This window comes from Cygnus atratus, chromosome 1, assembly GCF_013377495.2.
Source record: "Cygnus atratus isolate AKBS03 ecotype Queensland, Australia chromosome 1, CAtr_DNAZoo_HiC_assembly, whole genome shotgun sequence".
NCBI classification, from domain to species: domain Eukaryota; kingdom Metazoa; phylum Chordata; class Aves; order Anseriformes; family Anatidae; genus Cygnus; species Cygnus atratus.
In genome coordinates this window covers 1,377,201-1,404,171 of record NC_066362.1, presented here as the reverse complement: position 1 = coordinate 1,404,171, position 26,971 = coordinate 1,377,201, and the positions used below count along the sequence as shown (strand labels likewise).

The 26,971-nt window shown below is 57.2% G+C and overlaps 1 protein-coding gene across 9 annotated transcripts in view; it reads right to left on the bottom strand.

Annotated features, from left to right (window-relative positions):
* Window positions 1-6,805: 6,805 nt before the first annotated feature.
* The window catches only part of NRF1 (nuclear respiratory factor 1), a 73,861-nt gene continuing 53,695 nt past the window's right edge, over window positions 6,806-26,971 (bottom strand). For 3 of the 9 annotated variants that reach the window (XM_035571238.2, XM_050710696.1, XM_035571239.2), the window contains 3 exons: window positions 18,662-18,718; window positions 17,134-17,196; window positions 8,141-8,488 (listed from right to left, as the gene is read on the bottom strand). In XM_035571238.2, the coding sequence (XP_035427131.1) occupies window positions 8,325-8,488; window positions 17,134-17,196; window positions 18,662-18,718 (284 nt within the window). In that variant the 3' untranslated portion in view covers window positions 8,141-8,324. Of the gene's footprint in view, window positions 8,489-16,366; window positions 16,594-17,109; window positions 17,197-18,661; window positions 18,719-26,971 lie in introns of those variants that run through there. The other 6 variants (XM_050710707.1, XM_035571243.2, XM_050710709.1 and 3 more) reach the window with 4 other exon arrangements.

Sequence of the window (26,971 nt, the reverse complement as noted above, 5' to 3'; positions counted from 1 at the left end):
GAGCTGAGGTAAGTGCGGCCGCCTCGTCCCGAAAAGGATGGGGGGGCCCTGGCTGTCCGCCCCCCCGTGGGGTTTAGGACCCCCCCCCCCCGCCTTTTCCCCAGGACCCCCCGTAGGATCCGGCCCCGGGGCTGCGTTTCCCACCCGCGGCTTTTCCTCGACGTGGGGGCCCCCAAACCGAGCCCCCCCCGGGATGATCCCAATCTCTGCCCCCTCCGACCCCATCCAGTGGCCCCCCCTCGCCCCCCCCCCCCACTCAGGGACCCTCCCCCGGTCCGGGGACCCCCAAACTTCCGCCGTCGGGGGGGGCTCCGGAGCCGCCGCATCCCTGCGGGTCCGAAGGGGCGACAACGAAAGCGGGGCGCAGCCCTGAGCCCCAGCCCCCTCCCGGCCCTGGGGGGGTTATTTAGGGATCCGGGGTGCCCCCCCCGCCCCGATCGGCCCTATTTATTTGCCCCCAAAGCCCCGGGGTCGCCGTTACCGCAGCCCGGCCCCGGTGGCAGCGGCTCCGGTGCCGCCACCCGACAGCGCCCGCAACGAAATCCCGGCCGCGGCCCCGCTCTGCGCAGCGCCCATGGGTGCCCCGCAGCCGGGGGGGGGCTGCTGCGGCCCCCCCGGGGTCCTTACCCCCATCCATCCCCACCCCGGGACTGCACAGAGACCCCCAGAGCAGCCCCCGGCTCCGGTGTGTCCCCAGCCCTGCGTGGGGACACCGAGAGCTCCGTCCGAGGGGTCCTGGTCCTGGCCGGGGGCTGCTTTGGGGTTGGGGGGGGTCCTGGGCAGCTCCCTGGGTGTCACCGGCACTGCGGCACAAATACGCCCTGCTCAGCCTCAAAACGGGCTCCTCGTTGTGCGTGGCAGCTCCGTCCTCGTCCCCGTCCCTGTCCCCTTTGCAGCCTCAGTCCCTGTCCCCATCCCTGTCCCCATCGCCATCTTCAATCTGTCCCCATCCCCGTCTCCATCCCAAAACCCATCCAAATCCCTGTCCCTGCCCCCATCCTGGATCCCATCTCTGTCCCCTGCCACATCCTTATCCCCATCCCCATCCCCATCCCCATCCCCATCCCCATCCCCATCCCCATCCCCGTCCCCATCCCCATCCCCATCCCCATCCCCATCCATTTCTCTTTCTGCATCCCCATTCTTGTCCCCATCCCTTTATCCATCTCCGTCCCCATCCCAGTCCCCATCCCCATCCCTTTATCCGTCTTTATCCCCATTCCTACCCCCATCCCCTTCTCCATCCCCATCCCTTTATCCATCTCCGTCCCCATTCCTGTCCCCATTCCCCATCCCCATCCCCGTCCCAATCCCTTTACCCATCTCCATCCCCATTCCTACCCCCATCCCATCCCTGTCCCCATCCCCTTCCCCACCCGGGCTCTCCCCAGCCACCCGCTGCCTGTGCCCATGGAGGGGGGCAGCGGCCGCACAAATTGGGGTGCCCACCCTCACCGCACCCCGCAACGGGGCAGGCGTTGGTGGGAGCCACTGGGGACCACGGCAGCCCCCAGCCCCTTCGGTCCCCGTCCCCTGCGGGGCGGTGGCAGCGGCCGGGCACCATCTTGGTGTTGTGGCCGCGAGCATCCCTGGGTGACGCCCGCGGCGTTTTGGGCTTGGGGAGGCTTTTTTTGGGGGGACCCTCGACCCTAAACTTGGCTCGGGGACCAGGGGACCCCCCCCGCATCCCCCTGCTGAAGGTCTGGGGCCTTGCAGCAGAGCCCTTCGAGGGGGCTGCCGGGAGTGGGGCCGGGGGGGGGGCCCCGGGGGGGGGGCCAGCATCCGCAATGCGGCATCTCCCAACGTCATTACCCGGGGTGCGGCGGCTCCGCAGAGGGGCAGGCTCAGCACCGGGGCCGGCGGGGCCCTGGGCTGCCGCAGTGGCCTTGGGCGGAGGCAGGGGACAGGGATGGGGACAGGGATGGGGACAAGGGGGCACCTCCAGAGCTGCCACCCCCTCCCCTTGCCCTGGTTGGGGTCCGCGGCACCCAGGGGCGATGGGGCACAGGGGACGCCGCGCTGCCGCCCCGGGGAAGGGCCTGATCCTGCCTGGCGCGGGGCACGGGGACGGCGACCACGCGGGGATTAGGCGAAGCCGTCGCTTTCAAAGTCATGCCAAGGATGCCGGCGGGGCGTCCCCAGGCACCCGTGTCCCCGAGCCACCACGGTGCCACCGAGGTGCCCCCGTCCCCGCCGCGGCCAGAGGTGAGCGGTGCCGGGGACGTGGCCGCGGCCTCGGGGCTCTGCTGCCTTCCTGGCTGCGATCCCGACCCCGCGGGGGCTCCTCCGGCTTTTGGGGGAGCTTTGCTGCGGGGTGAGGGCTCTGGGGGGGGGGGGAACAAACCCGTCCCCGCTGGCCGAAGCCCTCCGCTCGCAGAGCTCCGCGGTTCCCGAAAGCGCGGGGATGCCCGAGGTGAGCGAAGGTGGCCGTGGGCCTCCTTCGGCCCCAAATTCGAGGCCGGCACGCGGCCCCAGGCACCCCCAGCCCTTCCCGGGGCCTCGGCTCAGCCGACACAAAGGGGACTTTGTGCCGTGTCCTCCTCCTCCTCCTCCTCCTCCTCCTCCTCCTCCTCCTCCTCCTCCTCCTCTGCGATGGCCGCTTGGCACGGCCCCGCAGGGACGGCGTCGTCGCAGCCAGCCGGGGGGCTCGCAGCCACCTGGGGGGGTGTGCGGGGGGCTTTGCAAAGCTTTTTGGGGGGGGGTTGCCACCGTCTGGGGGGGCTTGGCAGCCTTTTGGGGAGTTTGCTGCCATTTGGGGTGTTTGCGGCCATCCAGGAGGGGTTGCAACCGGTTGGGTGGTTTGCAACCCGCTGGGGGTTTTGGGAGTGTTTGGGGGCTTTGCGGCCATCTGGGGGGGGGGGGGGGGGGTTGCTACCAGGTAGGGAGGGCGGAACCTTTTGGGGGGCTTGCACCTGTTTTGTTGTGTTTTTTTTTTAACCCCAAGGTAAGGGGTACAAGGTAAGGGGGTTACCAGCATTCGGGGGCTTTGCACCTACTGGGGGCTTTGGGGCTTTTTGGGCATTTTGGGGCTTCGCGGCCATCTGGGAGGGGTTGCGGCCTTTTTGGGGGGCTTGCAGCTGTCCTGGGGGTTTGCAACCTTTTGGGGGTTTGCAGCCATCCAGGCGCTTTGCAACCTTTTAGGGCGCTTCGCAACCTTTTAGGGCGCTCGCAACCTTTTAGGGCGCTTGCAACCATGCCGGGGGGTTGCAAGCATTTCAGGGGCGTTGCGGGCATCCAGCGGGGCTTGCAGCTTTTTGTGGGGTTTGCAGCCATCCGGGCCACCCTGTTCCCATCTAACCCCTGCAGTGGCTGGGAAATGGCTTCCCAGCACCGGGTCCCGGCCGTGCCTCGTCCCTGTCCCCGCGCCCGGTTCCTCGGCCGGGGCCGCTCCAGCTCCGACCGAGCCCCGCGGGCCGTGGCCGGACCCAGCCCCTCCAGGGGGCTGCACCTGGGTGAGCGTCTCCCCGCGGCCCTTTTATCGACCCCGGCTTAGATCCGAGGGTTTTGAAGCGTTCTGCAGGTCGATAACCGTTTGCTCCCTTTTTTTTTTTACGGTGCTGCTCGGGGCGCTGGAGGTCGGGGCTGCCTGGTGGGCGCCCACGGAGGGCGCGGGGCGCGGGTGGGTGCCGGCGGCACCCTCCCAGTTAAAATCTTCCTGACGCTTCCTAATTAAAATCCATCCTGCCCAGCCCTGCTTTTAAGTCCTCATCAAGCAAAAAAAGCTCTCTGGGATGGGGTCGGGGGACAGGGACGCTGCCCTTGCAGCGCACCTAAAAGCACGCGGGGAGGGCAAGGTTTCGGGGCAAAATCAGGCAAAAACGGGGGGGGGGTGCGAGCTCGCTACTCCTGTTCTGTGTATGGCACTGGTAGAATTCACTGTGCAACCCCGCGGTCAGTGAATTACCATAGGGCCATAAACAGAGCAGAGAAAGACCCGCGAGCCCCCGCGGGGCCGACGCCACGCCGCCCGGCCCGCTTTGGCACTAGCACATTTTTGCTTTTGTCTATGTGTTTTGAGCAATTATGTGTAGTGCCAATATGGGAGGAGGCGGAGAGAGCAGCAAGGGTGGTGGGGGCGGAAAACGCGTCGGCTTTCCCCCATGTGTGTCCCCAACAGAGGGACGCGGGGACGTTTTGGGGACAAGGAGAACCCCGGAGAGATGGAAACCTCCCCGAAATGTGGATGCCCTTGCAGGGGTGGGGCAAACTCCCCATTTTTTTGGTGATGGGGCATATTCCCCATTTTTTGGTGATGGGGTGCCCGGCCCCAGCCCATGGAGCACCTCAAGTGTCTGTGGGGCAGCATCAGGGCACTGCTCAGCCCCAGCCGGGATTTTTTTGGATGGAAGGGGGATTTTGGGGGGGGTTTATTTTTATTTTTTCCAGCTTTCCAGGCCCGGCAGCGCGCCCCTCCCGTCCCGGCCGTGGGTGCCGGCCCTGGGGCTGCCTTTGGCAATGGTAGAACTCACACTGGTGCGGTAGCAGGATCCGGTGGTTCTAGACTTGCCAACTACAGCCCCGGGGAACCGCCACAGACACGGCCCCCGGCCCCCCCCAGCACCCATGGGTGCTGCCGGGCACCCTGCTCATCCCCAGGGCTGTGCTGAGGCTGGGGGGGGGGGGGGGGGGGGGGTGGTTCTGCTTCGACTTGGGGATCCTAAAATGGGTTTTGGGGGGGGGTTAGGGGGGGTTGGGACCAGGACCTGCTGGAAGGCGGTCATTGGAGTCATCGTGGCCGCGTGTCCCCACTTGACTCCAAGCATCAGGCAGCCGGGGGCGGGGGGGGGGGGGGGGGGATTAGGTGGCCGGCTCCTGCCCCCAGCCTCGGGGAAAGGGCGGGGGGGGGGGGGGAAACTGAGGCAGCGGTGATGCTGCCACTCGTCCGTGCCCGTCCCCGGGTGCAGGTGGGGAGGTGACAGCGTTTTGGGGAGGGGGGGGGGAGGCTGAAACATTGGGGTGGGGGAGTCCTCGCTCCAGGCTGGGGGCTGGGGGGGGGGGGGGGGGGCGGGCGCTGGGGATATGTAGGGCAGCGCCGGGTGATTACGGGGCTTTCGGCGTAAGCCCGCGGAGATTGGATCACGCCGGATTAGGGGCCGCAGGCTGCGCGCTCAAAATCATCCGCCCTGTGCTGGGGGCAGGGACGGACGGACGGACGGACGGACAGGGGGCCTCATCGCCCACGTGGGGCAGGTGGGGGGGGGGGGGGGGGGGGGAGCGCAGGCTGTCTGTCTGTCTGTTCATCTGTCCGTCTGTCCGCCCCGCTAGCAAACATCCATCCTTCAGCCTTCTGTCCAGCTGTTTGTCCACACATCGGTCTGTCTGTCCTTCCGCCCGGCCACACGCAGCCATCGTCTGTGGGGGGGGCAGGCATCTGCCTGTCCGTCTGTCCAGCCACTGAGCCAGCTACCCTCTGCCGTCCGTCTGCCCATTTGTCCGTCCGTCTGTCCGTCTATCCATCACTCCATTAGTCCCTCCAGCCATCCACTGCTCCATCTACCAGTCCGTCCGTCCGTCCGTCCGTCCATCACCCAAACACTCTCCCCACAAGCCCAACACCGGTGCCTTGCCCCCAGGGCAGCAGGGGCGGAGCATCCTCCCAAGCCCGCCCCTCGCGATATACCACACCCCCGCGATAACCCACGCCCCAAACAGGCCCCGCCCCCAGCACCCACCCCAGGGCACACAGCCCCCCCCCCCCCCCCCCCCCCCCCCCACCCGGACCCCAGCAGGAATCACCCTAAGGACTGTACCCCCCCCCCCCCAAACCCCCCCCCCAACCCCCCCAACTGGGCTCTTTCCCAGGCCCCGCAGAGCTTTTGGGGTCAAATCCTACATTTTGGGGCTGCCGTGGGCAGAGCAGCGCTGGGGCTGTGGCAGCAAACCCAGCTGGGACACGGCGGGGGGGGGGGGGGGGGGGGGGGGGGGGGCAGCCTAAGCTTGGGGAGCCCCCCGAGCCCCCCAGTGCCCAAGGACCCTCCCCGTGCCCAGGCCGGGCTCCCCGCTATGGGGTGGGATAAAAACGGGGCCGACCCTGGCGTGCCGGGCGAGCCGCCCCAGCGGGGGGCCCCGACCTGCTTATTAAAGCCCGATTAGCAAAGATTAAAGCCTGGCGGCAGCGTCTGCTCAGCTGAGACACGCCCCCCCCCCCCCCCCCCCCCCCCCCCCCCCCCCAGCCATGCTGCTGGCCCCACTGGGGCACCCCAACCTGGGTGGTGGTGGTGGTGGTGGGGCACCCCAATTCCCGTGGTGCGGTGCTGTTGGTTTGCTCGGGTGCTGGCCGAGCCACGCCGGTGTCTCCTTGTTCCACCACTGCCTCGTCCTCCTTCCCGTCCGTCTGTCCTTCCGTCCATCCTTCCATCCGTCCCCGTTCTTTGTCTTCAGGCCCCAAGGACCGGGACCGGGCTCCAGGATTCACCGCGGCGGTGCCCCAGTAAAGCTGCTGAAGCACAGCGCTGCCGGCCCTGGGCTGCCCGCCCGGTAACGCGCCCCGCTGGGGGCCACGGGGGGCTTTGGGGCGGGGGGGGGGGTGCTGCAAGGTGGCTGCCAAGTGCGTCAAGCACAAATCCTGCCCCAAAACTAGCCCCGGGGAGGGACGGCAGGTGACCCCCGAAACCCTGGGAAAATGCCCCAAAAGAGGAGCGGGAGGCGTGGGTAGACACATCTGTAACAATTTATTGAATGAGGCAATAATAATAGACACTGGGAAAACAACGGGGGGTCCATGCTCTGCTACTTGCCTGGTTTTGTCTCTTTGGGGGGGAGGGCAGGGGGAACCTCTCAGACTAGAAGAACGCCATTTCACCGCCAAAGAAACACGGACTTGAAAGCCACCGACATCTTCACAACGACAATAAAAAATAATAATTAAAAAAAAAAATAACGAACTGGAGAACCAGGACTGTCTCTATGGAAATCTTTCCCTCCCCTCGTTAAAGTACAGAAGAAATGTATACAAAGAACATTTTGATATTTTCCATATAAAACAAGTAAATACAAGAATCTGAAAACTTCCTCGAAGGCGGAGCAAGACGCGGAGAACTTTGTTAATGGCCACTTGAAAATAATAATAATAAAACAAAACAAAACAAATTAAATACCATGCACAACTGCACGCGCCGCGGGGCTGGAGGAGGAGGGGGGGGCTTGGCCGGGCGCCGCTGGAAAGGTTTGGCCCGCTGGGAAGTCAAGTAGGATCTGTCCCCAAAAAGGCCCCCGCGACCCTTCCCTCCTTTGGAGGGTTTTGGGTGGCGCGGGTCGGATGCGGGCAGCGGAGATGCACCAGGGGATGCGCGTGGAGTGGGACCATATGGCTCCAAGGGGTCCCCCAGAGGGGACAGTCCGGGGGTCCTGGGGGGTCCCAGAGGTGGCAGCGGGGTCGGGTTGAGCCCCCCGTGGCTCTTTGGCAAGGAAAGGGGGGGGCTGAGCGCTGGTCCCGGCAGCCCCGGCTCCCTCCCAGCGCAGCCCGAGCTCCTCTCGAGGCGGTTCCCCTCGGTTCCAAATCCACGCAAGAGGAAATAATAATAATAATTATTATTATTATAATAAAGAAAAAAAAAAAGATCTAAAATGGCAGGTACGTTTTCCAGAGCAGAGGAGTAAGAACAGGTCTCCAGTGTGCACCAAAGGGAGCCGAGCGGAGCGCGGTGCGGGGCTGGCGGCGGTGGTCCACGGCAGAGCTGTCCTCGCGCCGGCACGGGGCTCCCGGCAGAGCGGCACCCCCCGGGGGAGCTGCCACCCCCCCCCTGCAGTCACACATGCATTTTCCCCAGAGGAGCCTTTTCCAAATTCATTTTTTTTTGTTGTTGTCGTTCTTTTTCTTTTTCTTTTTTTTTTTTAAATATAAAAGTCCACGTTAAAATCTATGAATCCTAATTTGCCAAGTGCGGCGCGGCTCGGGAGCGGCGGCAGTGCAGCCGGAGCAGTCTCGGGCGAGGGCGTCCGTGGCCCCCGACCCCCCCTGGCCTCACCCTGCTCCGTTCCATGCTGGGGGAAAGGAGGCTAAGGGGCTGCTTTTTTTTTTTTTTTTTTTTTTCCTTTTTAATGAAAGTCCCGTCAGAATTTGGCTGCTCGCTCCTACGAGATCAGTGGCGCTATAAAAATGCACTTAACACACATCCTCTGCTATTTTTTTCTTTTTTTTTTTTCTTTTTTTTTTTTTTTCCTTTAAAAAAAAGGTTAACAAAAACCTTTGCTTCCAAAGCTGGGAGACTCGATGCCACCTGATTTCATCTCTGGAGAGGCGTTAAAAAAAAAAAAAAAAAAAAAAAATTCATTCGCGTAAGAGACGAGGGAAATCACCACCACGCTCCCGCTGCGGGCACCCGTCACTGTTCCAAGGTCACCACTTCCACCGCCTGCCCGTCCATGGTGACGGCACTGTCCGCTATCCGCGTGGTCACGGGTGCCATCGCGACCTGCACGGGGCCGTTCCCCTGGGCCAGGCTGGTCACCACGGTCTGGTACATGCTGACGGGGATCTGGACGAGGCCTGCGGAGACAAAGAAAAAAAAAAAAAAAAAAAAAAAAAAACACAGAAGGAGAAGCGGGGGCGTGAGGTGTGTTTACACCGGCTCCCAAAGCCTGGTTTTCCCCACCCCACCGCGCCCCCCCGCAAGGGATGAGGGCGGCGCGGCCGCGTGGCTCGGAGCGGTCCCAAAAAGGGGTTTTGGGCTGCGTGGAGGCACCGAGGGTCCTGTGGGCCTTCGGTTCTCAGGGGCAGCCGGCAGCTGGGGAAGACTCGAGGCTCCCACCCCAACAGCACGCGGCACCCACGGGGGGGTCACGCTCGCGTAACCGCTCAGAGCTCCAGGGTGATCGAGCTCAGCCCTCACGACCACACCAGAGAAGCCCCACTGCTGCCTCCAGTGTGCTACGAGCGGAGGATCCAGCACGCGGGGGCGAGCTGGCCGGGGTTTTGGGGCAGCAGCCCAACCCATGGGGCTGTCCGGGCAGGAGGAGGTGGCACAGAGCAGCGGGGAGCCACAAAACATGAAAGAGGAAAGAAAGAAGAAACGCGCCAAGGGGGAAGCTCTTCCATCTCCTGTAACACCATAAATGACTCAAACACCTTCCCAACACAAGAAAAGGATCCCATCAGCATCACCCAGCACCCAGGCAGGGCTCCCAGCCCCTCCAAACCAACTCAGCCCCTCCAAACCAACTCGCCTCCGGCTCGCCCCCCCCCCGTCCCAGCCCCGTCCTCCTGCCTCCGCTGCACGCGGGGCAGCGTGGCTGCAGGCTCTCACCGCGCACAAATACACGACACGGCAGATGGAGGAAGGCAAACGGAGCCTCTCGGCCCTTCCCCGCCCACGAGCTGGGTCCGGCACGTGGGAAATGTCTTCTTGCTAAGGGCGGCTCAGCCCCAGAAAGGGCTCGAAGCTGGAGCCCCGCTGAGCCCGCAAAGCTTTGGGCACGTTCCTGGAGGAAAGCGCTGCCATGGTGAACGTGAGGGGCTGGGGTTAGCTGGTAGCAGCCAGGGTGACAACAGAAAAGAACGAGGCCCTGAGGATATCGTGATGTGAATGATTACAAGAGGTAGAAAACACCTGCAGGCAGCAGCGCCGGCACTGCAAGAAACACCTGGATGGCAGGCAGGGGAAGGGATCTCGCAGCATGTCGAAGGAGTAACAAAGCCTACGGGCTGGCAAGAGAATACTGGGGTGGCACCAGGCTTCATCTGCCTCCGTCCACGGCTGTCCTTGGATGGGAGGGGGCTTCTCAAAGCGTGATTTAGGGCACCTGCGTAGGACATTTCTGAAACTTTCACATCCGTTGGGACAAAAAGGCTTTTAGGGGTCCCCAAATCCTTCCCCTGAAATCGCAACTCCCGGCCTGCGCAGGGGCTAACCAAAACCCTAAACAAAACCCAAAGGGATCAGGGCAGCAGGCTCCTGATCCGGGCTTTCCCGAAATGGCAGCAGGATCGCTTCTGCGTGGGGTTGCTGTGGCCGGCAGGGCCCTCCGTCCTGCCAAGGGCACTGGTTTAATGCCGTGAGGCGGCCGAGCGGGGCGCGGTGTCCTCAGATAACTCGCTGTGCAGACAGGAAAGCTTAGGAGCTAATCGTGCTGACCAGGTGGGTGACCCCGGCGGAGTTCAGTGTGCTTTGCTCTGGCACCTCTCAGGATCTCCGAGCGCTCTGCAGACGGGAAGGTTTCGCAGCCCCCCAGCATAAAGAGCTGTCCCCGTTCCAAACGGGGACACCTACGGGTTCATCCAGCTCAGCCCCACCGCGGGGCCGCCTTCCTGGGGTGACGGTCCAACGCTGACAGCTACGGCTGTCACGGAGGCAGAAGCACGAAGTTCTTGGGGTGTTTTCTAACAGATAAGAGTTTTAGGCTACAAGAGGTGAGAGCTCACGCTCGGCCCCGTTGAAGCAAATCTCCAGTAAGACCGCCAAGGACCGCGGCACAGCCTGCTTTAAGCGGGTTCTTGGCACCGAGCAGGGGATGCGGCCTGGGATGCACCTGAAATCCCCGCTCCAGACCAACAGCTCCACTAAGCCTTTGGGGTGAGTTGGGCTGCTAACCCGAGGGAATCTGCTGCAGCTCTCCGAGATGAGTCCGGTCCCCACGGCCAACCCGAAGACGAGGGTCACCGTTCACGTTGGGAGCAGCCTGGTCCCTCTGCACGGCTCAAACACGCGCTGGCCCCAACCAGGCCGCCAAAAACGGGCTCTACCAAAAGATGAAGAGATGGAAAAAGCAAAACGGGGCTTTTTTTGGGGAAGGATGAGCTTGTGTCACGCAAGGCTTGGCAAAGGCTGGCCACGTCTCGGGCACGGCGCGCGGAAGAACAGGGATGTCTCCGCGAGAGACGGCGACAGGCAGATCCCTTTTTTTTCTGCGCGGGATTAAAGCAAATCGCCTCAGCATCTGACGCAGCGGCTGTCCTGGCAGGAGCGGTAACAAACCAAAGGAGGAGAGGGCGAGGGCTGGAAAGTCTGCTGTGCATTAAAGCAGAGATGATCGCCCTTGGGGGAGAGACGATTAAACTCCTGAGATGCTGTAATCAGGCCTAGGATTGGCCCTGTGCTGCATCTGCTCAGCCCCGCGCCCTGATTAGCCCTAATCTAACTGGCATATGTTAATCTAAAGCGTGGATTTCAGACCCTTTCAATTGTATTAAAAACAGGAAATCCATTAGACAAAATAATAAAAAAAAAACAACACCTTCGAGACCCTGAAAAATACATAACTGCCAAGAAAGTCAAGTTGTGCTGGGTGCAGGGTGGGGGAAAGCCCCGGGGAGCGACGGAGGAGGGCTCGCGCCAGCTCCGCACGCAGCCCGGAGCTGCTCCTACCTGGGGAGAGGTGATGAATAATGCACCGAGCGGGGACACAACGCCAGCGGGCTCCCAACACGCACGGGATGACGCGGCTGGGCTCCTGCCTCCCCTTTGCGCAGGGATTTCCTCCCAGCAGGGTGCTGGCAAGGTGCTGCTGGAAAAAGTCCCTGGGAAGCAGTGGTGCTGAGCGAGGCGCAGAGCTCAGCAAGGCCACCAGCCTCACCTCGGTGCCGGAAAGGGCTCGGACCAGCCGGGGAGCATCCAGGCAGGGAGCTGGGCTGCAGCCGGCACCCAGGCTCTGCCCCTCGCCGACCTCGCACAAGGGCGCTGGGCAGGATCCTGGCCAGGGAGGAGGCGACCGCATCGCCCGCTGGCTGCGGAGGGGCAGGGGTGCTCAGCACCCGGGGGAGATGGGGAGCTGTGGGAAGGCCCCGGGGCTGAGAGGGGCACCACGGATCAGGAGTTGGAAGAGATCAGGGACACCAGGCTCGGGGAAGGCTCCAGACGTACACTAATGGCAGGTCTGGTGATCTCTGCGGCTGGATTTGAGCTGGGGGACTGCAAGGGGCCACAGGGAGAAAACAGCACTCCAGCAGGGGTTACAGCCCACAGGGGAAGGGTGAGGATCAGGCTCCACCTGTGTCTGGGGAAACCACGGGATTCAGAGGCCAAAAATCAAGCAGTGGCTGGCAGACACCTTACCTGGCAGGGAGGGAGGGTGAGCGGCAGCACGAGGACAGCCGCTTCGATCCCAAATTGCAGGTTTACTGGCTGCATTAAAGCACAGGGAAGGGTTTGGGGGAGAAGAACGGGCGGCTGGGCTGAGTCAGGGCCCTGGGAATTGGCATCGGGGTTCAGCAGCCCCCAGACATCCAGGGCAGTCAATGCTCAGGGGACTGGGGTCAGAGGCAGTTTCTGCTTAACCTTAACACTTTGCGATCAAAGCAAGCACAGCACGAGGAAGAGACCACAAACTCCCGCAGCTGCAGACATCCCCAGTCCCACCAGACCTGGGACAGGGACACAAGACAGGCTTTTCCTTTCTGGTACCTGGGGCTGAGTCCGTTCCCCACGGTGCATCCTCATCTCCTCTCCTCCAGCAGTTTTAGCCAAGGTGCTCAAAGCACACGCACGGCACCCAGCCGAGCAGACCCACTCACTTCCACAAGCTGCCTATTTCCTGAGAACAGGAGCTATGCTCACATTACAGCAGCAGCGTTGAGTTTTCAGCTGGACGGTCAGGTTCTGCAAACCTTGAGATGGACCTCTGGGGAGAAAAGTCTTTGCTGGTGCCAAGGCATCGATTGCCTCAGCGACCTGTATGGGGACCACACGGACCTGTATGGACCACACGGACCTGTACGGGGACCGCACGGACACTCAGTGCAACGCCTCTGGACGTCTGACGCTCCCGCTAAATACCTGAACTCGCAGATGGCTGGGAGAAACCAAACAGTGCGTGATCCCCAGGCATCTCCCCACTGCCCTCCCTGGGAGAGGCAGACATCCTCCTCCCAGCTGAGATGGTGAATGCCTTGGCACCACGGAAAGCCTGAAGAGCAGGAGCTCACGCGTAACGTTTTCTGCCTGGTTCTCAAACAGCAGCACCACAGCAAAGTCCTGGAGGACCGGGAGACAGGACACAGCTCCGTTCTTCACCGGATGAGACAGAAACTAGTCCCATTCCTGGCCAGCCACGACAACGCGGCCACCGCCACCATGCTGAACCTGCCTTCGGGGAAGGAAGCGGTCTCCTCTTCTTTCATGAGCTGCAACGTCCTCCTCCTTTGTAGCACCAGCTTCAACAGAGCAGATCTTCTGCAAACGTGCGGGAACAGCCTCAGGAAAGGGAGGATTGTGAGGAAGCTAGAGGCAAACTGAGAAACCATGCGATATGGCTCCAGCACCAGGGACCCGAGAGTCCGAAGATACTCAGCCCTGCAGCGCAGATCCAGCCTGATGCCAGCACGGTGGGCAAGAGAAGATGGTACAATTTTTTTCGATACATCCTCAGGGAGGGCAGCGAAGGAAGACTTTGAGAAGCACGCCATTAACAGAGGCGAGTTTGCTGTTCTAAGAGCTGCCAAGCCACAAGAATCGCTGCCATGGGTGCCTGGCACGGAGCAGTGAGGAGCACGGCTCCGGAGCCACCACGTAGCACAGAATATTGCTCTTGGGATTCCTTTTATGGGGCAAAACAGATAATGCACAATGACCCCAGCAATCACCTTGGAGACCCCCAACAGAGCACGGTACTTTTTGGTTTTCGATTCAAGGTGACATAACCTATCAATCAAATGCCAAGACCTCAACGGAGGGACATCGTCGTCTTCCAAACGGAGCCCAGAGCCCACTTCGGATCAGCAGAAGCCAAAAGCCACGGCTGGTTGCATGCAGTGCTGCTCCTGGGGATCTATTGGCACTTGAGCAGAGAAAGCAGATCCAAAGCAGTGAGTGTAGAAGTCAGTAGGTCTTGCTCTGCTCTCTTGGACACCAAAGGGTGTAAGTGCTGGAGGTTGCCTGGTTCATTGTTTCCTTTGGACATCCGCAAGCACTGCAGAGCCAGAAGACCCCTGCCAGCAGCCTCACAGGTCCCCCTGAGCACTGCTGGAGCTCTGAAGGCTTTATGGTGCTCTGGCCAACGATGGAGAAGGCTGAAAGGAGGGAAATTTTCCACTGGGATTCCTTGGCTGTTGACCTCCAGCTCCTTTGGCTTGCTTCGGTCTCCTTAGCTAGCACTGAAGGGAATCCAGCACAAACTCTGCTTAGCATGACCCTGCCCCAGCAGCTTGCAGCAGATATTCCTGCGATTTCTTTCCCCCTCCTCTGGAGGCATAGAGCCGAGAAGCCCTGTGCTCAGGGAACGCACCACGGGGCCAGGCGGCCCAGCAGGTACCCTTATTGCAGCCCTTGGCGCAGAGCCGAGGGCAACATTTGAAGCCACGATGGAAGAACTCCTGTAGATGAGCCAAATTAAGCAGTGTGCAGGTGTTAATGGACGAAGAAGAGATTCGGGGAGATCTCCAAGCAAGGAAACGTTCGCTCTCAGTGGGCAGCACAGTGAAATTGAAACAGCACTGGGCACGCCTTGGTCTGTATACATGGCACAGCCCACAAATCCATCAAAACTGATGTGAAAAGGAGACTAACCCGATCACCTTTTCCACAGTAGGAAAGAATAAGATAAGAGTTTTTAAGAGCAGCATGGAAAGCTGCTCTAGATATCAGGGGGATATCCATTAAACATACGTTTGTGAAGCTCCGGATCAACCTGCGTGGGGAAACAGCACTGGATGTCTTTTAGAGCCAGCTGAGACTGACGGTGGCTCAGGCAGGGGGCTGGTGTAAGCAACCACTCGAATTCCCTTCCAGCCTGTTACGTGAACAAGATTTCGCAGGCTCCACTCGACGTAAAGAAGCGATGGTCCACAGATGGGAGGGTCACCAGCCAAGCAAGTCTAAGACAGTGTTAGGACACGCTGGACAAATCAGTCGGCACTAGAGGTATTTCTTGACAGTAAATCCAGTTCCTAGTCAACCAGGGGATGCACCCCTTTCTTCCAGCCACATACCATTTTTCTTTTAGCAACCTGGCAGAGCAGCAGGGCCTCTACTACCTTTACTGCTGCCGGTTTTAGAAAGGACACTCATACAGTCAGAAAGCCAACTGGAAATTGGCTTGCCAAGATGTCCAGAAATCACCATCCTGACCACCTCTCTTCTGGGGGACTAACTTGAGAGGCCTTCAGGAGGGAGGAAGGACAGGCAACAGGCAGGAGCAAGTGTCTTCAGAAAACCAGCACAGCTCTCCAGCACATACAAAGTGCACCAGCTCCAATGAGTGCTGCCAAAGTCACATTACCCTGAGAAATCCCTGACTCTGGAGAAGAAACATTTGCAAAATACACGTTCCTTAAGATAAGGTGTTGACATGACACCGTGGATGGGGTTTCACCCAAAGCCAAGCATTTAAAAGGGTCCTACCGTGCTCAGTGGTGACAAAGGAAGAAGACATTTCATAAAGGCACCTACTTTAAGATGAACTGTCACCTGAAAGCGTGCCTCTCTCTGCTAATGATTGCTGGAGGATCAATGTCTAACTCAAATTAGACATCTCTTACAACAAGATGATGGTTGGAAGGACTTCCATGATCAGAAATCAAATCACTGACAAATCACAAGAAGTCCATGCAGTTCTTTAAGCTTGGAGAACTTTCTAGGCACACAACAGTCACAGCTCACCCCTACACATCCTCTGTGCCATTCATATCCAAACACAAAAAACTGTTCCATCAAACGATAATTTGAAAAAAGCCGCTGTCCTTATTCTGCTTGCCAACCTCAAGCATACCTCAAGGTCAGCCATCATCTGTCTTTTCAATCCCTTTCGGGTCAAAACCACAACAAAAAGCTCTAACAAGGGACCTGAAGTTTGATAGCAGAGAAGAGTCACGGCCGCTCACAGAGCTCTGAGCTGAGCGTTGCAGTCCAGGAGGTTACAGCATAGCCTCAACTCTTCCTGAGAAGAGAAGATAAGCACAGGAGACAACACTAACGTCTTGTATACACCTCTATTTTCTTCTCCTCTCTATGTGGAGGGAAGGATCACAGCTCAGCCAGGATCTGAAACGCCTTTGGGCTCATCTCCCTTATTCCTTGGTCCTGCCTCTATAGGAGAGGAAGGCAAAACAGCCTCATGAAGGGACTGCTCGGACACTCGGGGCTCCTTCCAGCAGACCACAGCAGGGCTGGTGTGTGTGTACCTCCCAAATTGTTCCAGACACAGGCCAAGAGAACACCCAAGCCCGGTCCTCATCCTGAAGTTAGGATCTAGAGGACACCACACTCACTTGTCAAGTGACTAAGTGCCCCGAAGTGGATTACGATGCTTTTGGGGTTTTTGTTTGGGAGTTTGCTTTTTGTTGTTGTTTGCTCTGTTTGTGGGGTTGGTTTTTTTGTGCTTTTTCTTATTTTTTTTTTTCAAGTTTTTGCTTGCTTGTTTTCTGAAGTTACAATACTTTGATACAAAAACCAGTGGGGCTGATTCCTGATTGACAAAAACCTCAGTCCCCAACCTATTTAATGACATAGAGACAGGGACTGAGCTGTGTCCACGGAATTATCTCCTCTGAAGGCCCCAGTGAGCCAGCCTGATACCCAGACTCGTCCCTGGCACAGCCACGACCCCCAGTCTTCGAGCAGTGGGGACAAACACCTCCTTCACCGATGGCACTTCACAACCACCACGCATCTCTGTCCTTGCAGCCCTTTCCTGACACACCAGAAGTCCTCCACCTGCAATCATCTACAGCGAGGATAGCAACATAAGGAAAAATCGACAATTATTTTTAACATTGGAAACATTGGAAACGATCAATCGGAAATGCTGGGCCTTCTGTTCCATCTTTATTTCAATGTAGCTGAAATTTTGCTCCCCCCCCCCCTTTTTTTTTTTTCATTTAAAAATATTTTAAAAAGGGGGGGGAGGGAGGAAGGGTGAGTGGGAAAGAAGCACCAGTCTGGTATCCCGATGGATTAACTTGGTGCCTTCAGCCCTTGTGTCCTACAGAAGGCAACCTGCCTCTCCCTCTCCCCTCCATGGTGTGCTGAGGGTGATTTTAGAGCTCGAGAGCAGGATGATGGCAGGACCTGGACATCGGCTCAGGCAGAATAAAGCTGGATCTGGTCAAGCCTGGTTCTTACACAGGCTTCACACACCAGCACCGGGTCCCCAGGGCAAGCCACTCTAAACCCAAGCCAATCTGGTGGGGAGGAAAGGTGACAAACACGCGAAGAGGAGTCTAAACATGCATGCGTCTACCTGTATAATGAAAGCTTTTTTTACCGTGCTCCACAGACGAAAGCTTAACGAATAACCCTTCTAAGCTTCCTTGATCGGCTGGCTTTGCTGTGGAGTGAAGGGCACACCTGATAAGATTAGCAGTCTATCACGGTCAGTCATGTATATAGGAAACATAGTTAAAAATAGAGAAAGTACAGCAACCCCTAACGTCTGCTCCCCGCGGGGTTTGCTCCGCTCACAGCCTGCTTTCTGTTAACAAGAGGGGAGCTTTTCCAGACAGGTGCAAAAGCTTCGCAGAAACTAGAGACAGGGAACACCTAAGAATGAATTAGAAGTCTGTTCCTCTTATGGTACATCAGGTATTAACCTGGTGGTTGGACAGGCAGGCAATGTAGCACCTTAACGTTTCTGGGCAATCACCTAATAGGGACTCCCTCTTATATTTCGCCATAAATACTTTACTGAGTTGCCTGCTGCCTTACTAACATCCACACAGTCTCTTCCAGAGGAAGAATGATGTATCGAGAGTGATTCTTGTCCTTAAATCCTTGAGGATTCTGTATTTTCTATATGGTTTTATTAAAGACTACTGTGAGAATGAAGGCAGAGTACCATCTAAAGTGATAAAACGTTGTATTACGTGAACTTGAATGACTAAAGTTCATTTTAGAAGCGATTTGAATTGAAAATTTCTTTTTGAGGTACTAAAATATCACATATTCTAATGGAACATAATTATTCGGCGGAGTTCCTGCAGAAATAACACCCTGGGCATCCTCGCAAATCAACTATAGTGCAAGGGTGAGTTGCATGTTAAAGGACAGGTGTGCCCAGAGTCCAAAAGGATGGCGAGCTTCAGCCAGCACAGCGTCCAGGGATGCGCGTACACGAACTCTTGTGTCTACCTCCCTCTGCTGTGCCATGCACGGGACAACCTACGTCTTTATTCAGGGGTTTCTGCTACATTTAGCCCATCATTTCTTAAAACCGATGGGTGTTGAAGGTGTAGCTGTGGGGTTTTCTTCCCTTTCTGGTGTTGCTTTAAGCCTGCGTTGTGTTCGTGACCTTTAAAAAGATGAATTTTACAAATCCAAAGATCACAACACCTCACTGCCCCATCCGTTACTGCAGTGCTAGGGGGTTATTAAACTGCATGCTGAGCCCAGCTCTGGCCTCCTCACTAATTCTTTACTTAAGTAACACTTAGAAGAGAGCTCGGCTTGCGTGAGGCTAACGGGATTGGGCTGCGAGACATTAACCCCGCAGGCGTGCACGTCTCTACCCTGCAGCCAGGCCAGGGTCCAGCCCAGAGCAGCGGGGGAGACAGCCACCACGAGATGCTCCAATATAAATCCGTATCTCCAAATATAAATCCATATCTCCAATGTTTGATGTCTTCCCCTTAAAACTGCGAAAGGAGGGGGGGAAAAACAGAAAAGAGAGAGAGATAGATACAGCCCTTTCACCCCCAAGAAACACCACAGTGTCAGGAACCTAAAGGAATACGTTGGCAATGCCAACGACAGCTAAATCCCATTATTCCAAACTACCACCACAAAAAGCCACTCACCTGATAAACTCTCTGCTAGGCTCCACTTGCAACCTGAACAGTCTGCTGCTAGGATGCCTGACAATAAAATGCAAGTGTAAAAGGCTGAACACAGGCCAAATGCTACAGTCACGGGGGGGGCGTTAGGTAGGGTAATTCAGGTTTTCATGGGAAATTCAACCTTTTGCTTAACGGGTGAGCTAGAACAGAAAACACTCGTGACCTTCACTTTGTTCAGTGGCCATGTACGAGCAACACCCCAGCATTAGGCACAGTAACTTTAATGTTTCTGCCTCTATACAGAGCGTTGTGTGCAGAGGTGGGAGGCAGAGCACGTGGGAGGCAGGGCGCTGGTACTCCCAGCTATTTGTGCTGCAGTTTGCAAACGTTTAGATGGATGGCTTAATTGGACCAGAGAGGCCTGACGCTGCACAGAGCAGAGAGGAGTAAAATCCATCTCGGAGGAGCGAGGGCCACCTCCGAGAATGCTCTCCCCTATTCCCCGCGTAACGAGGGATGAGGAATGAATGAGAAGCAGAAGTGGCTGCCAAAGTGGCATTTCTATGCATCCCCAGAGCACGAGGCTAGAAAGTTCATGAAGCCCAGGCGCTCGGCCTCATTGGTCTCTAGGAAGAGCTGGATGTATTTTTAAGGCTACCTGAGACGTGGATCTAAATGAGTTTCACAAGCTGGTAGGCTGCACGATAGATCACACGTGAACACGGACATTAGCATATACTACAGAGCGTTTAGCACACGGGGATATAAAGCAGCTATTGTTCTGGCGGTAAGGTAATACGTAACCAGATAGGCCCTGGCTTCATCTAAAAAACATTTTCCCAGCATTTCGCTGACTTGTTCAGCAGGAGCCTCGCCGCGACAACAGAGTGCACATTCATGGCCAAGGAGAGGGCCCGAAATGATGGGCGCTCTCCTCCAGCGCCGCGTTCTCGGCCCCGCAGCACCGCCGGGCTCGGTCTCCTCCCTCCGTGCTGGGGGAGATCGTGCCTGTAGCCCTAAAGCTGTCATGAACACGCAGTCAGGAGAGGTGAGCAGCTTTTGGAGGGCGCCAACAGCTTGGGAAGGTGTTCAGAGCTTTGCCTTGCAAATATGGAAAGTGCAAGTGTCGCATCTCCGCTGGAGCCTTACCTTCCGCTAGCCACCGCGCTAGCTACAAGGAGGTAAGCACACTTCTTTTTCCCTCGGGAAAAAAGGGCTAGACACACAGCTTAAGCATCCTTTTTTCTCTTCTTCAAAGCATACCCTTCACGTCTAGCTACAGCAGCGGCCCCGCTACAACCCAGCACACCCCTCGGCGCAGTGGTGCGTGGTGCCTGCGGCCCCGCTCCTTTACAGGACGAGGCACCCGTCTGGCACAGGGTCCCCTCCCCCTGCGCACTGCCCGGCCCATCCTCGGCAAGGTGAGCAATAAATCACGGCCAATACACCACTCCGACGTGGAACACGTCGTGTAAGGAGCAAGTTTTTACAGTGCACATTCCTCCTTTTTTCACACACATGCTGCTGTCTCCCACCGCCCAGACCGCACGGCAGGTGGGATGGGTTCCTACCTCTCCCTCCCCAGAGCGTTTATTCTTGGTATGCTACTGCCTCTGGCAGATTCCTCGCTCTTAAGCTCTGCACATCTGCTGATTTAAAAATAAAAACAAGCTTGGGCTCTGGCCTGGTGGCTGAAGGCACATTTGTGCAGGCAGGCACAGCCCGAGCCGCGCGGGCTGGGTGTCGGGAAGGCAGCTCACCCCCGCGCACGCCAAGAGAAGGTGACAACGTCTGCAGGGAAAAGAAGAACAAATTCGCTTTGCATCAGCCCCAAGTCATCTATGTGTTTTGTCTCTGCAGGGCTCAGCCCGGGCACACAGCAGCCTGCAAGGGGGAGACGTGTGGCACAAAGAGGAGGGCCGGCACGCGCAAAATCCACGAGAAGATCAAGCAGCCGCTTGTGCAAGAGCCCGTCCGTCGCTCCCCGCGCGCAGGGGCTTGACAGGGCAGGTCGAAAAGCGGCTCCACGAGAGCAGGAAGGGGCGGCCGGAGAATCCTTTCTGCTTTGCATCTGCTGGGGGTGATTCAGAGCAGCACGGGGCCGTCTGGAGCAGAAGCAAGAAGGCAGCTCTCTGACAGCAGCAAAGAAGGAGAAAGCCCAAAACGTGGCCAAGTCCTAAAACGTGGCCAAGTCCAAGTCTCGTTGATTTGCAGCGGGGCTCCAAACCTCTGAACACTCAGCTCCTATTTGGAAGCGTGGCTTGGGCTGCCCCCAGTAAAACCAGACCTAGGACCTCCAAGATTGGGCTGAGGAGACGACAACGTAGCTGTGGGTGAGAGCCACGGGTGCTGCCTAGCTGCTGATCCCTGCGACTTCAAAGGAGTCGAACACACTATATTTATGCCAGCAATAAAATCTCTGCTTCCATTAGCTATACATCCTCCTTTTAAACGCAGTGCACACCAATTAGAGTCCCCTAATGCTTGGGAGTACAAAGCTTTTCCCCCCCCCCTTTTTTTTTTTTTTTGAGGAGAAGGGGTGGAAGGGAAGAGATCAGGCGGCTCGGGGGAATAGCAGAGAGCCTTTCACTGCTAGGTCTCTCGTTCAAATCTGTCAGAGGGCAGCGGGAACAGATGGCCGTTTCCGAAGGCTGCTCTGTAGCTTACACGAAACGAGGGATTGTCTCGGGCCACGTCCTGGTGGACAACTTATTGATGCCACAAACACGCTCTTAGCGGTTTCTGGCAGGGCTGGTGGAGAAACCAAGGGATTACACGGGTACGAAGCAAAATGCTCCCTACCTGATCAAAGGCACCTCTCCTGGGGGGAATCGAGGCAAACTGCTGGCAGCTTACGCCTGCCGCTGCCTGGGAACCTCTGGCTGCTCAAGTCTGGCTCTCGGTCCGAGACCGGCTGCTTCAGCCGGCAGCCAGCTTGTAAGCACCAGCCGCTGCTCACTGAACTCCCCTTTGGACACGCTGGAGGTTTTGAAGATGAAAATCATGGGAGAAAGCAGGGAGGAGGAAGTTCAGGATCTGGGGCAATAAGGAGGCAAACCCTTACGGAGTGAAAGCTTGCTACGATCGGCGAGCAACAGCAAATAAAGCCATGACCAATTTTAAACCAATTCTAAGCTCGTGCTCTCCTCAGTCTCTCCATTCTTAGAGCCTGCATCTTCTCCAGGGCATAATTTAAATTTTCTGAGGGCAGGTGGCAAGAAGTCCACCAGTGCCTGAGCGGGCCACCAGCCTGCTGGCCTTGTGCAGCGCAGCAGAGAGGGGCCCAGGTGAGCCATCAGAAAGCATCACACAGAGGGGAGGTTGGATGCTTTAGGGAATAGATTAAGGATACAGGGTGGGAGTGGGAGGAACAAGCCAAAATCTGACTTGGAAACACCACTTCTGTTTTTGGAAAAGATTCAGAGGAAACCAGAAGAAACTGATTTTTTCTTCTGTGAACTTGAGCAGCTTCGCATTGACTCACGGAAGCACGCGGGCACTCCTGACCTGGAAACCGTGCTTCGCAGCAGTGTCTGGTGCGACTCCAAACATACCAACCTGCCGAGGGACTTGAGGATGAGGAGGCAACGGCAGCCTCCCCCAGGAGCCAGCAAGCAGAAGCCACCACCCCGGCCTCGTGTGCCGGCCCGCCTGGGTGCGCGGCGCAGGAAAATAGGGCGATTCCCCTGCAATCTTCCCGCACAGCTGGTTCCTGGCTGCGGATTACCGCTGTCACATGAGCTGCTTTACAGCAAAGGCAAGCTGTCTTCGTGAGCTGAGAAGGTCACTGGGAGACGGGGGCCTCCGGGGACAGACACACCGCCCTCTGCTGCGGCGGTGATTTACTTCCCGGCGGGGAGAAAGGCGATCCCTTCTGGTCGGAGGGCAACGAGAAATGGTTTTTACCTCCCAGCCCTCTGCCCGGCGATCATTAGGACTCACCCCGGGAAAGGGGAGAGCGGGGCTATCCCCGGATCTGGGTCTCACGCTGCCTGCCAGGCTGCAATCGAGGTACTGGAGGGCTGGGAGAGCTGTGCAGGGATGGCTTTACCTTCCCTCCCTCGTGCACCCACAAGCGCACGTCACCAACCTTTAGGACAAGGCCACTTGAGCATCACCAGTAAAGGGATGCCAAGGTGGAGGTGCATCTCCCCCAGCACTCTTGCACAAGCTCAGAGCATGAATGAGCCAATCCTTCCTCAAAGGAAGCGGCAAGAAACGTCTTCTTCAAACCTAAAACTCTAAAAGAAGCAGCAAGAAACATCCTCCAGACCTAAAACTCTAAAGGAAGCAGCAAGAAACGTCCTTCTCGAACCTACAACTCTAATGGAGGCAGCAAGAAGCGTCCTCTTCAAACCTGAAACTTTAACTGCTGAACACCGGGGCCAACGAAGAGGAACGGGTTTCGGTTGGAAAAACAGAAGTCTGCAGGTCCGTTTCAGCCTCCTGGGAAAATGAATTAAAGCCTGCCATCTTCATCATCCTGCCACAGGCAGGGCTGGTGGGCAAGGAAAACATTTCTGCGAGCGAGATCGCTCACGTGCTTAGTGCTTGCAGGACGGGGCTCTTTACTATGCCCCAGAGGCACAAGACAGATGGGGTTGTGCTTTTAGGCTTGAAAATCAGCCCCTTTTACAGAGATCCAACGGAGAGGAGACGTCCAGCCACAAAATAATTCTCTAGACGTGCTCAGAGAAAAGCAATCCGGGAACTCAAGAGGTCAGCCTCTGCTAAGAAAGCAGCTGAGGCTGTTCTCAGAGAGGGGCAGGGAGCTTTTTAAGGAGCAAACCCTGAGAGCAAACCGCAGTTAGCTGGGCTCTGCACGTGGTGAACCCACGGTCTGAATCGGAGCACAGACAGGAGGCTGAACAGCTCTGCAGGGAAGGAATTTGGTCTCAAACAGGGGATTATTAGCTTCATAAACACACTGACACACGGATCGTGCCTCGGTGCGCTCGGGAGCTGAGCCTGGGGAAGCCCCAGCTCGCAGCGTACCTCTCCTTCCAGTGGGGTGCCCAGCAGGGGGGAGGTTCACAAAACCCTTCTCGTTTCATCAGATGCCTTACCCAGCTCCAACAGCTTGCTGGGATTTCAGCCAGCTTCCCATTTGGATCAGGTTGCACCCTGCGCCCACGGCTGGCCATTAAGAGCCGGGAGCTGGCGACTGCCCCGGGGTCAGAGGAGCCTCCATCCGTTCAGCCCTCATTTTCCAAAGCTCTCCCAGTACAGCAGGAGAGGGTTCCTCGAGCCAGCCCAGCTCGTGGCCACGAGCGTACCTGCTAGGAAGGCAAGGACCGTGCCCTGCTGCCATGAAACAGCAGACTGCAGCCCAGTTCTGTGCCGTGAGGGTGCAGGGGGATTAGAAACCCCTCTCCATCTGCCCTGCTGCACTGTAATCACAATTCCCCAAGCCCTTGAACGGTGCAAGGGGTAAGAGTGGGATGGCACAGGGAGAAAAATGGCAACGGGACTGCAGACAAAGCTGGGGACGTCGGCGCTCACCTGTCACCACGTGGATGGGGACAAGTGACACAAGTGACACGAGTCTTGCTCTGCTCCAGCTCAACTCCAAGTCGCTCTGCCAGCGGGGAAGGGGAGCTGGGACCTCTCGTTTGGGGTGGCAGAAGAACGAGCAGAGGGGTCTGCGCCCTGGGATCGGGCAAGCAGAGGGAAGCGAGGCAGCGCTTGGTCGTCTCCTCCCCAGGGGAGATGGAAAACCTTCCGGGGATGGGCTACGACACCCAACGTCTCACAGGACCCCAAAAGCTGGGGAGGTGGGCTGCCACACAGCATATATTTGAATAAATTATCTATTCAAATAATATTGTAATTATATTAACAAATTATTAATAGTATTTATTTTATTCCACGTGTGCCTCATCGTGGAAGCAGTGAATAAGGAGCAGCGAGCACGGGCTGGTTTTGATCTCAGCTTAACCCACCACCCACCTGATTTAATTCTTAGAGGTTTGAATGCTCAGGTCCACGCGGCCAGCACAGACACCACCTGCGGGGGGAAGCAGCCTGGGGTCCTCTCGCTGGTACCCCTGCCCTATTTGTGAAGGGGGCAGGAGCCCCGTGAAGGAGCCCTGCAGGTCCCGCTGTGCCAACCAAGCCTCTGATCGGGGTTAGGGTTAGGCACGAGGAGGAGGATGCCTGGAAAAACGGCAGCAGCACTACTGAGATCTGCCCGCAGACACCGCACAAACACCTCCATCCCTTTGCATCCCAAGTCTTGCACTGGAAACAGCGGCAAGCAAGGAAATATTTATCTGTCCAGCTCCGTGCCCCCAGACATACTCATAGAAACATGCTAAATATACCAATCGCCCTTCCTTTCCTGCCTACATACAACCTCAGCTCTTTTAGATAAACGCTCGTCAAAGGATTAGGATCTCCATCTCTTGCAGGTACCCCAAAGGCCCCACTGCAACCAAACTATTTTAGGTCCAAAGTTCTTAAACTTAAAAAGCCTCACAGTCAGGATGCATACACATTGGGGGGGGGGGGGAACCCTACAATCTACCATCAGAAAAAAAATACCCTCGAACAAGATCCCATGCACTTTTTAATCATGCGTTCACCTTGGCTAAGTGAACGTGGAGTGATTTGGAGCTGCCCAATGTCACCACGTTACGTAGCAGGCAGGGAGAAGGCACCTTCCCTATGAGCAAAAGTGACCACAAAACACCCCCAGACATCCACAAAACACCCCCAGACATCCACAAGTCAACACCACCAAGCTGCTGGGGACTTGCCACCCTCAGCTGAAACAACTGGCAGCGAGCACTGGCAACGGTAAAGTCGAGCAAAAAGCCTCGCTAAGAAATCATAGAGCCACAGAACCACAGAATATCCCGAGTTGGGAGGGACCCACAAGGATCATCGAGTCTGACCCCTGGCACCACACAGGTCTACCCCAAAATTCAGACCCTATGACTGAGAGCGGAGTCCAAACACTTCTTAAACTCCGACAGGCTCGGTGCCGTGACTGCATCCCTGGGGAGCCTGTTCCAGTGCACGACCACCCTCTCAGTGAGGAACCTCTTCCTGATGTCCAGCCCGAACCTCCCCTGTCGCAGCCTGACACCATTCCTCGGGTCCTATCGCTGCTCACTGGAGAGAATACGGAGGAAAGCAAGCTCCAGGAAACACGACGATACAGCACCCACATTGCTTCAGCTGCCCAAACGCCTGGCCTGTGCTCAGTACGCGTTCTGCACCCAGCAGCCCTTCCTGAAGCCACGTGAATTATTGAGGGGCTATGAGATGAAGGCGCGGGAGCCTGGATAAATATCCTACAAACACACCAAATAAAGAGGCTTCTAATTCAGCCTAAAATCAAACTGAATTTCTAGACAAGCAGCACGTTCATTCAGAGCGCTCGTTCCCAACCTCGCTGCTCTTTGTGATGGAGGGCGAACAAGTGAGGGGAGCTCAGCTGTGGGAAATTGGGAAGGCAAAAACCCTACGGGAGGAAGAAACAGGGCCACTGCTGCAGGAGAGCAGCAGGAGAGCCGTGCCCCTTTGAGACAAACCTCCAGGAGGAGGACCAGAGCCCTGCCTGCTGCTTCCATCCGTGCTCTGCCACAGCCAAGCCAGGCATATCTTTCCATCCTTCCGTGCACGGAGCAACCGCGTCCCTCTGCCCTGAAGATCTCAGACCAAATAGTCCTCAAAATCCACCTGCCTCAGCAGAGCTGAGCCTTCACGAAGGAAAAAAAGGGGAAAAAAAAAAAGTTTTCTTCCCGACTGCTGCCTTCTGATCCAGGATTTCTGCGTTTTGGTCCTAAAGTGCTTGGGGTCCCCCCAAATAGGAGCCTCCCACGTGCATCAATTCAGGGGACAGATCAAGGAGCACGGCGTCACCAGATCTGAATTTTCCGAGAGAAATTCAAGATCGTAGGAGAACTTAAGCTTTCTGTTACGTGCACAAAGATGATGGGCAGTGCCTTACGTAGCAGAAGTGCTCTAAGTATTACAGCAGGCATCAAACAGCTCCACTTTTCGCATTCACAGCTAAAGAAAAAACCCTGCTCAGCCCGGAGTCGATACCAGCCCCATTTCCTCTCCCAGCCCAGAACAAAAGGGAACATATTGCAACTGTGCTGAGAGAGGAGGGCTGCTGCCTATTTCTTTAAATGTAATGTTAATGCCTCGTAATCAGCTTTAATTTTTAAACAGGCCCAGCCCTCCTGTCCATTTCTCCTAATTCAGGACACGTGGAAGGTAAATGGCCTGTGCTTAAACCAGGCCAGCATCGGCTGTGACAGCTGGGGAGCCTGTAAGTCTCAACTGCCTGCTAAGAGGAATGGATGCCAGAGCCCACCA